This window comes from Chionomys nivalis, chromosome 6 (genome assembly GCF_950005125.1).
Source record: "Chionomys nivalis chromosome 6, mChiNiv1.1, whole genome shotgun sequence".
In the NCBI taxonomy this organism is placed as follows: Eukaryota; Metazoa; Chordata; class Mammalia; order Rodentia; family Cricetidae; genus Chionomys; species Chionomys nivalis.
This window is the reverse complement of record NC_080091.1, coordinates 86,382,721-86,399,802: the sequence shown is the minus strand read 5'-3', so window position 1 is coordinate 86,399,802 and position 17,082 is coordinate 86,382,721. Positions and strand designations below refer to the sequence as shown.

The following is a 17,082-nucleotide window of genomic DNA, read 5'->3' as shown; positions in this document are numbered from 1 at the left end:
AGTTCTTACAACTTAAATTAACCCTCAATTCTTATGTATGTCTAGCCACATGGCTTGGTACCTTTTCTCCGTAAGGCATTTTCATCTTGCTTTCTCTGTGTCTGGCTGATGACTGACTCTCTGCCTTTCTTCTTCCCAGAATTCTTCTAGTCTGGTTCTCCCCCCACCCCCCATACTTCCTGCCTGGATACTGGCCATCAGTGCTATATTAAACCAATATGAGTAACAAATCTTTACAATGTACAGAGCATTTTTCCACAGAAAAATTAGAGTTGAGGTGAGTCTAGAAGAAAGGTCTCTGGGTAGACCTGCCAGGTTGGGATATAGTTTGGAGACATTTGATTCTCTTGTAAATTCCTGGCTGAAAGAAAACACAATGGGGGAAACACAATAATTAAGAAGCTTGTCCTTCAGGTGACATTTAGCCTCTTTCCATGGATATTTTGTTGTTTGTGTCATGTCAGTGTTTGGAAAGACTATGTCGTGCAAGGATAAAGTACATTCATGGGCTCAACAACATACTCTTCCTCACCAAAATTGGTTTAGATATTACTAGTATTAATCACTCAACAGAGGCCAACTTTTTTTTTTTTTTTGAGGCAGGGTTTCTCTGTACCTTGGAGCCTGTCCTGGAACCAGTTCTTGTAGACCAGGCCACTTGAACTCACAGAGATCTGCCTGCCTCTGCCTCCTGAGTGCTGGGATTAAAGGTGTGAGCCACCACTGCCAGGCTCAGAGGCCAACTTTGAATCCATGACCTGGGTTCAGAGTATAGATGGTCTCCCAAGTGCTATGAATTACAAAGAAGTAGCAGAATGGCTATGTGTTCCATGTGGATGGAAAAGCATAAATCCATCAGATAATGGGAACAGTTCCATCCTTCTGCTGTTACTGCTGCTGTTTTTCTGAATTACTTCTATCAAATGGGCCAGTTGGAATAAAGGGAAAAGATGTGATTCAGCAGTTCACCCGTGTGTTTAGCTCATTTCTGACATTACCCCTCTGATGTAGGTAGTAGCATCACCATTACAGGATTCAAGCACAGACATAGAGATTACAGTTTCATATCTAATGTTTCACAGATTTTTCAGGGATGATGTCGAGGATAGAATTCAGATGTAAGTACATGTCTTTTCAGACTGCTTTTGGAACCACTGTCTGCAGTGGTATGGTATGTCTCGGCCATTGTAGAAGTCTCTCTCCATCTACTTTATTTTTAGCAGTCACTAAGAAGGTAAATTTCATTTTTGTCTAGTGCGTTTTTCCATGTCTACTCTAAGGAGGTTGGGAGAAGAGGGCCCTGCCTGAAGAGGGAGTGGCAGTAAGTGAATGCAACATGCTCCTTGACCTTCCCAAAGTGTTCTAGGTTTGGAAACATTTTAGGCACTTTCTTCTTTGATTATAGCCTGCACCATTCATCAGGAGATGGGGCAGAGATTAGGTTTATAGAGCTGGGAAATTTAGGAGAAGCAGGAGGAGGGGATCAGGAAGCTCATTTCCAGTGATGATCAAAACTGGGTTCACGATTTCTTCATTTGGCCAGACTCCTCTGATGAATACACGCCTGTCCTGGTAGTAAGCATGGCTTGTTTTCTACACCCTACTTTCCCATGTTATCCATTGTCTACATGACTCTGGGTTCCTTCCTTTTGGAGGCTTCATTCTGCAAACCTTTATGTTACTAAGAAAACATGTTTGGTTCTTTTTTGCTCCTCTAATGCCACTTAAGTTGAACTAGAAGCCTCATGCTCTCTAATTAGAAAATAATATGGATTTGTGTGTGTCTGTACATGTACACACATGTGCCATGGTACGCTTGTAGATGTTGGAGGACAACTTTTGGGAGTCACTTCTCTTCCACCATGTGAGTCCCTGGGGACCAGTCTCAGGTCGTCAGGCCTGGTGGTGAGTGTCTTTATTGCTGAGCTGCCTGGCTCGCCCTCACGAGCATTTTCTCCATGGTACCAGGGTTTGGTCTTTTCATGGAACTTTGGCAATGTATAGTAGGCCTGAGCACGTTTTTTTATTTTTGCAGCATTGTGAGATGATGTATGTATAGTAACTGAGCTTGTCGTAGACTGACTGTTTCGTTATTCTGTGATTATTGGTCAGTTGTGACAATCCTCATTTCTGAACGATGGGACCATAAACCTGATGCCTTGCACAGTGCCTAGGGCTTATGTTATCTTCAGAGAACTTTGGATAAAATAAATTAGCTAAAATAAGTTATTGAATAGCAAACAAGGGATGAGTATGCTTTTCTTAACTATTTAAGTACATATAAATAATAAGCATACAATTCAGTGTATGACATTTTCAGTGAGAAAAATCCTTTATTTAAAACAGGCCAATTGCCTTTTCTTTTCCTAGATTAAATCAAATAGTCTACAAATAAGAATTTTAAATCCAATATATGAAACCCAATAATAGCAGTCAGGGCTCTCCACCAATCACCATTTAATAAGGTTTAAATGAAATACTTTAGAATTCTGAAACTAAGTGCTTTTGCTTAGAGAAAGAAGCAGTGTCACATTTCCTGGGTATAATGATGTCAGGCTAGTAAGAGAAATTCCATAATGCCTAAGACAGCTTAAGTGCTAGACCACCAAGCGCTGAGAGTCAGGCTTGCTCGGATATCATTAATAGTATTTCTAAGTCAAGGAGACAGTTGATACATTTTATTTCAGTAAGAATGGAAGCAAGAAGGGACCTACACTATTTCTAGCCACTTGTATTTATTAATACATGCTTAGTGCTCTTGGTACCTTCACTGTGGAAGGGTAGTAAGTGTTTTAGCATCAAGGTACGCTATGGGGACAAAGCTGGAAAGCTTGTGCAGACACAAAGTAGCGGCTATCTCAAGATCATCAGGGCTCTTGAAAACGCCAGGCGTTGTGCACTTTGTTTCCAGGCATCAGTGGCTGCTGAGTGTCTGGGGACATGGTGATATCCACGGTTGCTTCTCCATCACCCAGGGGTGTGGTAGCGTCAGCTCCATAGGTTTCATAAACTTCTGCTAATTCGGGGGTAATCAGTGGGTCAGCAGCTGCAGGGGTGACCCCAAAGAGTTCCTGCCTTTGGCCTCCAGGACCCCTTGCCATGCTGGGAATGTCATTGGGGAAAGCAAGGAGTCCTGCATGGGCACCAGGTGCCATTTGTGAAAGGAGAGCTGGGTTTTCCCGGTTGCCTGGATTGGCCTCTTGCAGCGGAGAGCCTTCTGGACCCTCTCCCTTCTCAGGGCCTTTGGTTACGGAAACCGGAGAATCTACTTCCACAGTGAAGTCTCCGCCTTTGGGTGAATTGGGATTCAGTCCCCTAAGGGTTTGCCTGAAGCCTCCAAATCCTGGGAACAGAGTTCCATAGGCCATGGGACTTGCTCTTCCTCCCTGAAAAAATAAATATCCATTGATGACACAATTATTGTGTGTTACTAATTCCATGTAATTATACCTGGTATGTTCCCTGAGAAGCTACAGACACTAGCGGAGCAGGGAGGTGGCTGACTGCCTAGTGAAAGCACACTTCTTACAGAAACCCGCTTTGCAATATAGTGGAGAGGATTCTGTTCTTATCTGGGTTGGGGGAACCCACTTCCAGGAAGGGCTGGTAGAGACTCTGCCATCTTAACATTAAGAAAACAGTGAGTAAAAGTCTGCCTTTTCCTTCTATTGTTGAGAGGGTTTTGTGCTTGTTATGACTGTTCCATGGATATCCCTGGGAGGTTCGTTCTTTCTTTCTTTCTTTCTTTCTTTCTTTCTTTCTTTCTTTCTTTCTTTCTTTCTTTCTTTCTTTCTTTCTTCCTTCCTTCCTTCCTTCCTTCCTTCCTTCCTTCCTTCCTTCCTTCCTTCCTTCCTTCCTTCCTTTTCAGGGAAATGGACGAGCAGTGGATCTAGGGGAGAGGAGTGGTGGTAAGGTGAAGACTGGGAGGAGTGGAAACTGGGTGGCATGTAATGTATGAGAGAATAGTAATAAAAAAACAGTAAGCAGCCAAAAAAGGCTGATCCGTAACTGCCTTGGTTGAGGAGGAGTGTTCTGGAGGATCTTGCCCATGGTAGTTTTCAGTATCCCTCAAATACAGCTCTATGTGTGGGTTTTATTAATAACATTTATTTATGTATTTTATATCCTGGCCACAGTTTCTCCTCCCTTCTCTCCTCCCAGTCCTTCTCATACCTCACTCTGTCTCCACCTTCCTCCCCAATCCACTCCTCCTCCATTTCATTTAGAAAAGGCCAGGTCTCCCATGAATGTCAACAAAGCATGGCATATCAAGTTTCAGTAAGACTAAGCACATTCTCATGTATTAAGGCTGGGCAAGATGACCCAGTATGAGGAGTAGGATTCTTTGTGTGAGTTTGACTCTTCTGCTTCACCATGGATCCCTCCCTCCCTCCCTCCCTTCCTCCCTCCCTCCCTCCCTTCCTCCCTCCCTTCCTCCTCTTCTTTCTCCTTTGCCCCCTTTTCCAGTTCTCTTCTCCCTCTCAGATCCTTTCCTTTCCTTTCCCCTCTTTTCCCTCCCCCTTTCCCTTCCCTCCTTCCTTCTATCTTCTCTCTTTCCCCTTCCCTCTCTCCCCCTCTCCTTCCCCTTTCTTCCCCTCCTCCACCTCTTTCTCCCCTCTTTCCTTTTTTTCCCTACTCTCTCCCTTCCCTTCCTTCTCCTCCTATTCTGTTCCTTCCTTCTCTTTTCCTTAAATTAAAAAAAAAACTATAAGAAAATATTGATTTCTCTGGAGGAAACATTTCCTCTGTGGATGTATTCTAGAATTCTAAACTTAACATGTTTCTTTTGCTACCATGACCATGGGAACCAAAATCTAGGACTATTCATATTTGAGCAGAGCTGTGCGATTTCTTCACTGTTTTGACTCATTTTAAATCTTACCTTTAGTTTTTCCACTATCTTATTGTGTTTTTTCTAAACAATCACAAACTCTTTTGAGAATGAGACAAAATATAATTAGATTCACTAATAAGATGGTAATTAGTATTTATCTTGGAGATTTAATTTTTAACCAGTTGTGTTGGTAGTATATAAATAAAATATTCCTTCCATCCACTTTCCTTGGCTTTCATATCATCTTATTTAAAGCTGGCTCTGTGACCCCCTGGCCTGGGCCATCTGACTTTCCTTCATCTTTTCCTTTAATAACATGGTCATTTGCCCTTATTCCTTGTATCTGACATCATCCGCATGGTACCTGTCATTAGATCGCTAAGCTCCATAGCATGTTGTATGTATCTGGCACACAGAAGGCACTAACAAATGGTCAGATGGCAGTCTTCTTTAGTGATAGCATGTGTACATGTATTAATTGGTGGGCCATCTCATTGACAATGACTTGTTAACTTGATATGGTTTTAGTTTCATTTGCATCCTAATACATGCAACTAGTAGACAGTTCTGAGAGAAAAGGTCAAATTATGTGAGGTTATTGATCTCAAATCTGAAAATTTTAACATGTACTAGCAACAAAACGGTAAGCTCTCATTGACTTAAAATAATATATTCTCACTGGCTTAATATGCTTTATAATTATCAAAACTTAAATTCAGAATTTTTCCTTTATGTTTTTTTATTTTCAAGGGCTGAAATACTTTTGAACTTATTTTGCAGACACTAGTCCTAAAGGCATGGGATGTCTGTATGAAGCACACACTTTTTTTTTTTTTTTGACTCTGAAGTGTCTGCAGCTCATTGTATTGACCTCTTTTTGAGGAGAGGTGACTCTTCTGCTCACATACAAGAAGTGGGACAAAACCCTAGGCCCAGAAATGACCAACACTCAGTACAAATGATTAGAAAATGTGATGAAAAACAAGTATTTTTGAGACAGGGTCTTGTGCAGTCAAGTCCTGATCCTCCTGCCTCCACGTCCCGAGTACTGGGATTCTATGCATCATCACCATTCTCAGCTCTGTAATGTTTTAAATCTGTTCTTAAAAATGTATTTATTTATTATGTATATAGTATTCTGTCTGCAGGCAAGAAGAGGGAGCCTGATCAAATTACAGATGTTTGTGAGCCACCTTATGGCTGCTGGGAATTGAACTCAGGACCTCTGGAAGAGCAGCCAGAGCTTTTAACCTCTGAGCCATCTCTCCAGCTCCATTTTAAATCTTTTGATACTGCTTCGTAGTCAAGCTTTCAGTTCTGGAGTAGAACAACCCGAGTCTAGTGATCCTACAGGTACTTTTATGTCATTGCCTCTTGTAGGCAGAAGTCTGTAGCTGTTCTGGACCATTGCTTTAAGAAGAGTTAGAAGGTAGTACTCACAGGCATTTCTTCTGAACTCATGAAGCCAATTCTGGCAGGAGCATTCTGTTGAAAAAGAAACAATACATCATTTTATGAACTAGAAGTCCTTCTGACTTTCCTACCTACCCAAGACAAAGTAAAAACAAACAAATAAACAAACTAGTATTCCCCTAAGACTTAGTAGTGCTGTGTCCAGAGGCAGAGAGCTGAGTTGTTACTAAGTAAATAGAGCCAATCTGACAGATTTAAAATGAACTTTTTCTTTAATGCCATTGTGTGTGTGTGTCTGTCTAGAATTATGCAAATAGAGAAGTGTGCCGTCTTACTATTTAAATCATAAATAAATGTAGATATTTAGGGAATATTTATTTGGAATAGCTTGTGTTAGGTACGAATTCTATGATTTTTAGCCCTGAAGATGATATCTAAATGATGCTCTTTTACAGAAGATGAACTTACCAATTGGTTTGCTCCATAAGACATGTAAAACATTCCTGGGTAAAACTAAGCAGAACAAAATAGTTATATAAAAAAAGTGAATCTTCCCAAGATAGATCTTTTAAGTTTCAAACACGGAAGTAGAAGTAGGATACAGAGACTTACAGCTGATGGTTTGTTGTGTGCCATTGGTCCCCGAGATATGGAACGGGCTATCTGGAACACCTTTAACAGGTAGAAATCATAGCAGTTGATCAACACAGGCAAATATCCACTGCAACAACTTTTAAGAGCTCCAGGAACATATTTTTTGATTGATCAGTGTGAAAATTAGTACTTAATGGTTAATAAAAAAGAAACTCAGAAATATTCCACATACATAGATAAATAAGAAAATAAAAAAATCATCTAAGCTTTTTAAGATATAGAGATACTTTTTCTCTATGACAGTATCTCATTGAGATCTGTACTTACTGTTGGAAACTGTGGATCAGCAAAGTCCATTAGTGGGACCTGTATCATGAAGAAGTAGTGAAACTATCAGTCAAAACAGACAAATGGATTACTCACTTACCTTGTTTGTAATTACACTAAAGCAGTTTAAAATGTTTCTCTGTTTTATCCTGTTTAAGTCTTGGGATGACCTATGCCTTCACAACTGTCTTTTACTGACATGTCTCAAGTGAACCTGTAGGGAACATGTCTATCACAGATTTGCTGCACGTTAAAGGGTAAATGGTAATGAGTGTTGGAATTAGCACATACTTGAGTGGTTTGAAGTCTGGCTCTGCCGCTTAGTTTTAGTGTAATCCTTGGAGAATTTTGTAGCTTCTAAAAATTTGTTTTTATTATGTTTGTTTGTTTATTGTTTTTCTGAGGCAGTGTTTGTTTCTCTGTGCAGCCCTGGCTGTCCTGGAACTTGCTCTGTAGACCAGGTTAGTCTTAAACTCAGAGATCCATTTACCTCTGCCTCTTGAGTGTTGGGATTAAAGTTGTGCTTTAAGCCCGGCATCATCTTAGGTTTAAAAAGGTTCATAATATTTCTCTTTTTAGGGTTGTAGTCAGGGTGATAGGAGGGAATATTAAATGCCTGCTACATAGTATTGGTAGTGTATGGCACCTTTCTTTTTCTGTCCATTGTTCTTTTCTTTACATCATTACAAGGTAATCTTGCACAGCTGTGTTTTATCTGCAGAAATATAATAATCCAATATTCTTTTTGTTATGCAGAGGGAACAATTACTGTGCTAAGTATTATCAACACTGAAAAACCCAAGGTAGTGAGCCTGGACGTCTCTGGACTGTCTTATTCCAAAGAGAAGGTTCTATCAGGACAAGTTTAGAGATGGAGATCTTTTGGAATCTGTGCCATTGCTGATAGCAAGAATTAGAAATGGATATATGTGTCTCATGAAAGAATATTAACAAAGTATTCATCTTTCAGTGTTTTAGGCCCAAGAGATATGAGTATTTAATTACATCCTTTCAGTTAATTTTCCTTTCACTGTGTTCGTGGGTGATCCTGATCTGCTGTCAGAGTTACCTCAGGTGTTGGTGTGTTCTCTGCTGGCACGTCCTGCGGCTGCTCATCTGCTGCTGTCAGTTCTCCTTCCTGCAAGGGCAGCTGTCCAGGGTGCATTGGAGGCTGAGGCCCTGGCTTCTGGGGTGTGACCTGGACACCAGTTGCTGCGGTGGGCTGGAGGAAGGGTTTCAGTCCTGGCTGGTGAGGCTGCAGGGATGGCTGTGATGGGAGAGGTGGGGGATGCACAGGCAAAGAATATTCATACTGTAGAGAAATTTGAAAAGAATGTCAGAAAGAGATGGTTCATTGAACCATGGTGCCTAGAATTTCTACAGCAAAATGCTTGGATGTTTGCTGTTTGGAAGGGAGTAGTCTCGAAGCAGAGTTTATGCAGGAGGTGGAGGCAGTGCACTTGGGAAAGTTTTAAGTGTACTTACCCCTCTTGCTTTGATGGGACCATTGTTTCTTGGGGTGCAGAAATCTACGTGTCTGAATTTTCTGGTAGAATGACTCATTTTTCTCCCCTGGGTAACCACCACTATCTGTATATCTTTATTTTATCATTTTCTTACTAGATTATAGAATTTGTCACAAACTTCTCCCTAAGTCAACTGACAGAGAACAATATCTTATCTTTATTCCCATTGTATTAATATGGCTACTAATAAGTGCTCAGTGTATATGGGTATGTACTTAATATATTTTGTGGCTTAATAAAAGGATACATTCTTTTAAAATACTCAAACTTTTTTTTTTTTATCATAAATGTACTTTGGAAACAACCAAGTGAAGAGATGACCACTGATAACGTAATTTCTGTGGTCGGTGTGGCCTTGTAGATAATGCTGATCTGGAAGTCCACGTAGTTTTAAAAGTAACTGTTGAACTTTTTTTGTATGTTTTTGGAAATTATTTGTGATTGGATACATATTAGTTGTAGGTTAATTGCTAGAACTGGTTTGGAAGACTCATTTTAACTTGGCTCTGCTTCTGTCTTCAACCATTGCCCATGCATCAGCTCCCATAGCATTCATTACTTCTATCTCAATTAACACCTTAAATATGTCCCATCATGAGCCTGTGATCCATTCTAAAATGCCCTTATTTTTTATCCCCAAACCACGGTTTGGACGATATGCTTATTAGGAACCTAGTAAATAACAGTTGACAGATTGATATATTTATTGGTTTCTCTCATGGTGTTGTCATTTAGGATGGTTATTGTCATTTGGTCTTTAGGTAATTATTTAGGAAATTTTGATTAAAATGTATATTGTCCAGTGTATAATATGTTTTTATTTCTGAGGTTTTTTTGTTGATGTCTTTACTGTAGATCTCTTACTTCAGAGGCTATTTGAAATAAAAATGCAAATTTGTTTTAATATTGAAAAATTTCCTGAGTAACAGCAGTTATAGGAGTTTATTTATTTGGTGTTAGGGGGCAGTTTTTTTTTTATTTATTACTAATTTGTATCTGTTGCTAGTAGGTATCAATTTCAAGAAGAGAAGTAGGAAAAGATCTTGAAGCTTGGAGTTTGAACACATGGATGCAATTAGCTTACCTGTTGGGTTTCATGTTCTGTTGGTCTTATCCATGGAAAAGAGCTATGCGGTGGGAGGAGACCATGCAGCCATAAAGTATTAAGTGCTTTCCCGAAGCCGAGTCTGGAATACTGACAGGAAGGAGGAAAACATACATATGCTTCAGCATTAGGAGATAGGAACAAAAAGAAAAGCGATACTGCTTGATATAAAATGGATAAATCAATTTTCCCTGCCAACAAAATTAAATTATGTTCTGGGCCAAGTCACAATGTACCATATTCTTGGTTCAGATTTAGCAATTGGGGATTTGTGTTTGGGGCCATTTAACAAAATTATTAGTGTAAGAAATGGTTTTGTCTTCCTTAAGGAAATTCACTGCATGCATTCTGATGGTTGATTTTTTGGTGTTTTGAGACAGGATTATAGTACACCAATCACTAGATTGGTCTTGAACTTGCAGTCTTTCTGCTTCAGTCTTCTGAGTGCTGGACGTAGTGTTTTTACTTTCCTTTGCCTTCACATATCTCTGCTACTCTAGTTCATCTTTTCACACTGACCGTGTAACCCAGGCTGGCTCAGAACGCACAGCATTCTTCCTGCTATAGTTTCCAGCCACTGGGATTGCAGGAGTGAGGCCCATGTGTGGCTATCACACTTTGTTTTGTTTTAGTCTTTTTAAATCATTCATTTCTTCTCTTAATGTTTAGGTATTGTCAATTAATAAACAAATGTTATCAATTACTGTGCTGTTTCTGTCACAGCCTCCAGCCATGAATATTCATAATAAATATTTGAAAATAAAGTTTCATGAAGATCTCATTCATCTCCAATAGTTACCTGAGAAAGCGCATTGAGTCCCTGCAAGCTCCCCAACTGTCTCATTGTCTATAAAAAAAAGGTGGGTTAGTGTTCTAACATATGTTAGATGTCCATATAACACAATTGATTTCTCATGATGTTTAATATTATCAAAACAAATCTTTGGGTAGGTCAACTTGAATAAATCTAAAGCAGACACAAATTATCACTGAAAGAAAGAAATGTAGACTACAGCTTTGCTGTTGACATGGTAAGTCTGAAAATATTGAGCTTGCTTTTGCCATTCATTACGTGGGAAAATACTAGTTGTGTCAAATTGAGACATAGGAAAATAGCTCATTCAATAGCACATTCAATACAAGAACATTTATAGAATGTTGATTTATCAACTCCTTTTTTCTCATTTAAATTATTTTAATTTATTTATTTTACAAAATCAGCCTGAAAAAGAATTTGGAAAAACAGGCAATACAAATAAACTCTCACTTCTTCTCCCCAGCCAAAAAGGACCTCAATATAATAGATATTAAACATTGTAAGAGGTGGTATTAGGTAGACTGCTAAGAATGCAATTATTTCTATAGAAAGTAAATTTTTTTTCTTTTTTTTTTTTTTGAGACTGGGTCTTCATGTAGAGCCCAAGTTGGTCTCCGACTCATGATCACCCTTCTTGCCTCAGTCTTCCTGTTTGTTGGGATTACAGGTGAACTCTACATGCCTGGCCTAGAGTCACCTTTTAAATGGGAAAAGAATAATGTTGCTTGCATTGAATTTGAGCTTAAACGTGAGGGAGAACCTCAATGAAGTTAGCTTTCCTTGAAAAATAACTATCTGGCCCGTATATGTACTGATTGCTCTTGGATGACACGATTAACTGTGAAAAATTGTGATACTTACCATCCCACAGGTACTTTCTGTTAGCTTTTTCACTATAAAGCCTTCCTGTTTTACTGTGTTTTTCTAAACTAATGTTAATACTACTGATAGGAACTTTCTTAACAGCTAAGCTTTGTGCAAGTATGCTTGTGTCTGAGAGCTCTGTTGTCTAAGATATATGCAGCAGAGCTAAAGGAAAGCTTTTTCCAACTTCAGAATATGTTTCAACCGCTACAATAGTTAATGTACATACATTAAGTATTAATTACTAGTGTTGCTTTGATTCCCATATAAATGACCTAAAACTTAAAATATCTCAGAGTTTAAAACCGAAGTGGCATTCATAAGATAAAATTGTAATGAATACCATTAATATTTTAGAAATTCTCAGAATGACAGCTAAAGATTTCTGGACTAGGAAGAGTGATAAACAATATATATCATATCTGTATACAATCAGAAACATGCTAGTATAGACATTGTATATATATATGACTAATATATAAAATATAATATATAAAATAACTAATGATACATACCTCAAGGCTCAAACTAGCCATGCCAGGAGGTGCCATGTTTGGAGCCCCAGGTTGTTGAGGAAATGCCTAAATAGAAATAGGAATGATCTTGAGGTCTTTGCTAAGAAACTTCTCCAAATGCATGTTTGTAGTAGGAGGTCACTGATGAATGGAACTTCTAGGAGAGAAGCTACCGTATTAGTTTATTACTCAGATGATTTGGTTTTTCAAACAGAATGAAGAATTCAAGTCATCTGGAGAAATTGTTATAGTTAGTAATTTTGCTCCCACAATTTTTTTTTGTGTTCATCGTAATACTGTGTTGCTCTTAAAGGAAACTGATTTACAATGAGAAATATATAAGGAAACAAAACACGAGAGTTCTTTGTAGTCTTAAATATGATTACATGTAAAAGCAAAAGAGATACATAAGCTGAATTTTCTTGTGCTGCATGTCTGTGTTTTTGACTATGGGATATGGTATGAGGTTATGCATTGAGAAAAGTTATGTGACCTTTTCTTGCCTCCCATTCAAAAGGCCTCTGTGCTATTATTTAAAGATTATTCATGGATCTGTGTTTAAACTTTTAGGTCATGGTCTGGATATATGGCTCAGCAGTTAAGAGAACCTGTTGTTTTTCCAGAAGACCTGGGTTTGGTTTCCAGCATCCATGTCAGATGGCTCACAACCATCTGTAATGCTAGCTCTAGGAGATTTGATGCCTCTGATCTCTTCAGGCACCTGCACTCATGTGCATATACCCACACGCAGACACACACACATTGACATAAACAGAAATAATAAAATTATATCTTTACTCTTTTTGATCATACAATGGGTATTTTTCTGCAAATAAAAAATATTCCAGTATCAAGTACTATGCTATTGTAAAGCATAAGTATATTTAAAAGTAGCTTTCTAAAAATATAAAATACTTCTCTTTCTAAGCATTTTTAATTTTTCATATACTAATATGCACCAATACCAGTGTCCAAGGGTGGGTGGAGACAGGAAGAGTAGAATTAGAGAAACTAGATTTTTAAGTTTAAAGTTTTTAAAAAAATTATTTACTTATTTATTTTAGACAAGCTTATGGGATTTAGCTCAGGATGGCCTTGAACTTGTTATGTAGCCAAGTCTGGCTTCTAATTCACAATATTCCCAGCTTCCTATTTTCTTGATCCAATTCTGTGCTACCTTACCTGCCAGAAAATGGGATTTTGAGAATTTTGATTTCATGGATATTCTCATTTACCTAGTGTTGAAACTGTAATTTTTTCCTTCTTTAATTTATTTATACTACAAGTACCTTTTTGTCTGACTGCCCATTCATCTCACATATATGGAACATTGGGATCCTTTTCCTTCATTAATAAGAGGCTTCCATTCTGTACCTTTTTAGTCCTTAACTTTTTTTTTTTAAATATTTATTTATTGTGTATACAATATTCTTTCTGTGTGTATGCCTGCAGACCAGAAGGGGGCACCAGACCTCATTACAGATGGTTGTGAGCCACCATGTGGTTGCCGGGAATTGAACTCAGGACCTTTGGAAGAGCAGGCAATGCTCTTAACCACTGAGCCATCTCTCCAGCCCGTTAGTCCTTAACTTTTACATACAAGTACAACCCTACTTTCTGAGTCATGGTGCAAATTTTTCCAAATACTTCATTTTGGCTGTATGTTAAAGGAAAGCCACTAAAATGGGCAGTAAACACTTTTGGTAGAGAAACAAATGAATTTGTGAAGACAAGGAAAGAGATTCTGTGAGCCTGTGTGCAGCGTGGGTACCAGAAGATGTTCAGAATTTGGGGATATTCTGAGAGCAGAGCCACCTTCACCCTTATTTTTAAGTGTCCTAATTCCACATTTTAAAGAGCTCTAGCAACAGGACATAGTTTGCTTATGCCTGCTGCAAGTTGTGAATTGAAGAGGAACCTTATTTACATGGGGATAAATAGACAGAGATACATTTCCTGTGGGGAATTAAAAGCAGAAACGTCTGCTCTGATGGGCAAACACTTAGCAAACAAGTGAGTTTCCCCACTCCTCAGTGTGACTCTGAACTACTCAAATGTGAATCACTATATATTGAAAGAATGCCAATGTTTTAGGTTGTTGATGGATGGCTGAAGTCGACCCCAGTCTCAGTTATCATACAACACCAAGTTCAGTAGCCCCCTCAATTTTTCTTTCATTTAGAAATTCCTATTGCATGGTAGAATTACTAAATGTGCCAACTAATTACTAGCTTTACATGAAACTACGTGCTTTAATTTTATAACCTTGTAATGTTGCTAATATAAAGAGATATATACTTTTCCCCCAGAGAGATTTTTTTCTGTTTTCATTTCAATTTCATATGATAGCAAGGAACTTGATAATAAAATAGCATAATGAGAACTATGATAATTTAGTCTGCTAACTTTTCAAAGAATGAAAGGAGACATAGAAATTGTCTCTGAAATATTCTAAAATATTGTTTGGAGTAGAAAAATTGTATTTGCCTTATTGCTTTTAGAGGATAAGGTGGATGTCTGGCCACTGCAATTTTGGATTCACCAGGAGCTACACAGTGTATTATATCAAGTGAGTTGGTGCCTGGACCCTCAGACTGTCTCCCCAAGATTTCTTCATCAGTCAGACTCGGGAGCCTCAGAGATCCCCTGGGACAGACTTACCGGCACTGCCAGGCTCATTTTCACTAGGGACAGGAACAGAATCAGGCCCTTCATTTTGAAAAGTGGAATCTAAAACACAGTTGGGTTAGAAAATTATATCAGGTAGAATTGCATTCATAATGGTCAATATATATTTCTAAGAGTGAGTGTCTGTTTTTCTAAAGACAATCAGGTAAAAAAGCAAACAATAAACACCAACAAACTACAAAGCAAAGTGTTGCTAAGCAAGTGGTTCCTGGGATGAAATGATGAACAGTTAAAATATGTAGCTGAGTACTTGTCTTTATGAAGCTACAATCTAAATGAACATTTAAGAGCAACCTCCAGGAATATTCTTTAAGTGCTATTCATAAAATTGGTCTAGCCACCACCATTCACAGAATTTTATTCTTTGTTTAAACTCAGATAAAATTTGAAATCCATTTAAAATACAGTCTAATAATACAGAACCATTTCAACACTTAGAGCTTTCAAGTTAAAGTTGAGTATATTTATCCCCTTTTGATATTAGTGATTTTTCTTCTTAAAATGAATAATCTTATTACAAAAATAATATTTTGTAAGTTCAAAAGGCCCTTTACTTGGGCATGAATGCACATCTGATTAGCACATGTGGTCATCCTCCAGACTTTTATACATTAGACAACGTCACTAATAGTCACAAACATTTTTAAAAAGTTTTACAAATAAGTTTATTTTCTTAGCTGAATGGTATTATTGAACATTCTAGAGGTTGAAATAGACTGTTATTCAACATCTTTTTATAAATGAAGACAAATTTTCTTTATAAAGGTTATCTGGAGAGAGGAAAAGAGAATTTACAGCAGATATATGGAAATGAGAAAATCACATTTTACCTTAGATGCTGACATTCACTGTGCTCTCAGGCCTGATGATGCCAATCAAAATAGTTCTAAGAAAAGTAAATTAATTTTTTTTCTGGACTGTGCCTGGGGCTCTCTCTGTGACTCTCATTCCAGAAAGATCAGAAACCTTTATTTAAAGCACCAATCCACCAATCAAAGTGAAGCAAATGCAGGAAAAAAATTGTGCTCCTGCAATTAGCCCACACCCTTTTATTGCATGTGAGAACACTGGGCCTGTAGGGTCTCGTTATTTTAAATTGTAACTCAGCCCCTGTATTTATTCAGAGAACTCGATTGCAGGGAAGACAGTGAGGGGATAATGGACACCGGCTTTGAAGACAATCATTTTGGTGAGCTTGGGGAAATATATGTAAAATAGGTAGAAAACAAGCCATTATCTGTTTTGTGCAAGTGTTTATCTATAGATAAAGCTAGTCACTTAATGCCAGATTTTGACCCTCATGTTTCTTATGGTAAAAGTAATTTCCCACCCCTACCCCACCAATACATATACCCTTGAGTCAAACACTAAAATACCTTCTAGAGCTTGAAAGGAAAGATGAAAATGTTAACTAGATGCTGAAAAATTTGTGAATTTTCTCCCTCTTGGATTTTTCTAGGTATTTTCATCTGATGATAATTTGCTAGAGATAACCATTTTTAAAAAAGAAATTTAAATTGATTCCTCTGCAAGAATTACAGAAAATCTTTGGTGCATATTCTTTTCTGAGAGAGGAAGAAAATTTAGAATATTCTCCTGGAACCAAACAGATCTGAAGTCAACTCTGCCTTACTCTTTATTCAGTTGGTTACTTGATACATCAGTATCAAACAAGATTAGAAAGTTGTCTTTGGGTCACTTAAAAGGTAAGCACCAACACGGATAAGAATGATATGGATATAGATAGAGCACCACCTGTTTCAAATTTTTTCTGCACTCTTAGTCTTCCCAAAGGTATGATTTTATAACATGGGATAACCATCTGAGACTAGTTTCTGAAGAAGGGATGACTCAGTATCACTTTAGGAAAGTAGAGATTGTGCCAATTATAGGGAACATTGAGGAAGCTGGTATTTTGGGAGAATGACACCTTCATATCCAACTGCAGACCTAATAGCTTCAAATAATGTTATATAAGAAACTCAATACTGCTCCCCGAAGACATGAGTTGTTAAGTGAAACCCTCAGTGCTTGACATGGGGTACCTCTCCATGAATTACTATTAAGGGAGGCCTCAGAGAGCTGCAAACATCCTAGACTATTTCTATTACTCTTACTTGTCTATAGATAGTAAGATTACGTTGCTGAAGACCACCAGGTGTTTTGGTTGTAGGATATAGGTCAGTCTCAAGCTGACAGGGAATCTTCCTCTCTGTTGTCTAGTTTTCTTGGAGCTAAAAAGTGGTATTCAGACTTCCAAATGGAAAGCAAGACACTAATGATCTTACTAACACTGGACCCCACATGCTACAATACTGACTGCCAGGCAAGATGTGCTCCCTGCTGCAACAGTGGCCTGACTGCAGTGGGACCACCAACTGCTTTAAGACTGGATTTGA

General features: G+C 38.2%; 1 protein-coding gene across 2 annotated transcripts; it reads right to left on the bottom strand.

The window, feature by feature from the left end:
• Positions 1-2,867: 2,867 nt before the first annotated feature.
• On the bottom strand, positions 2,868-15,528 carry Ambn (ameloblastin). Of its 2 annotated transcripts, none has more exons than XM_057773031.1 (11): positions 15,514-15,528; positions 14,657-14,725; positions 11,996-12,061; positions 10,599-10,646; positions 9,779-9,889; positions 8,238-8,480; positions 7,169-7,207; positions 6,860-6,919; positions 6,716-6,760; positions 6,275-6,319; positions 2,868-3,386 (listed from the first exon to the last, which is right to left on the bottom strand). In XM_057773031.1, exons 1-11 carry the CDS (start codon positions 15,526-15,528, stop codon positions 2,868-2,870), a joined length of 1,260 nt encoding a protein of 419 aa, XP_057629014.1. The 2 variants fall into 2 exon arrangements, with proteins under 2 accessions (XP_057629014.1, XP_057629015.1); XM_057773032.1 differs by having other exon boundaries at positions 8,238-8,435.
• Positions 15,529-17,082: the final 1,554 nt, after the last annotated feature.

Coding starts and splice junctions, on each gene's coding strand:
- Ambn (XM_057773031.1), bottom strand. Junction 7,208..8,237: donor AGAACACACCAACACCTGAG/GTAACTCTGACA, acceptor TTCATGATACAG/GTCCCACTAATGGACTTTGC. Junction 3,387..6,274: donor TGAGTTCAGAAGAAATGCCT/GTGAGTACTACC, acceptor TTATTTTTTCAG/GGAGGAAGAGCAAGTCCCAT.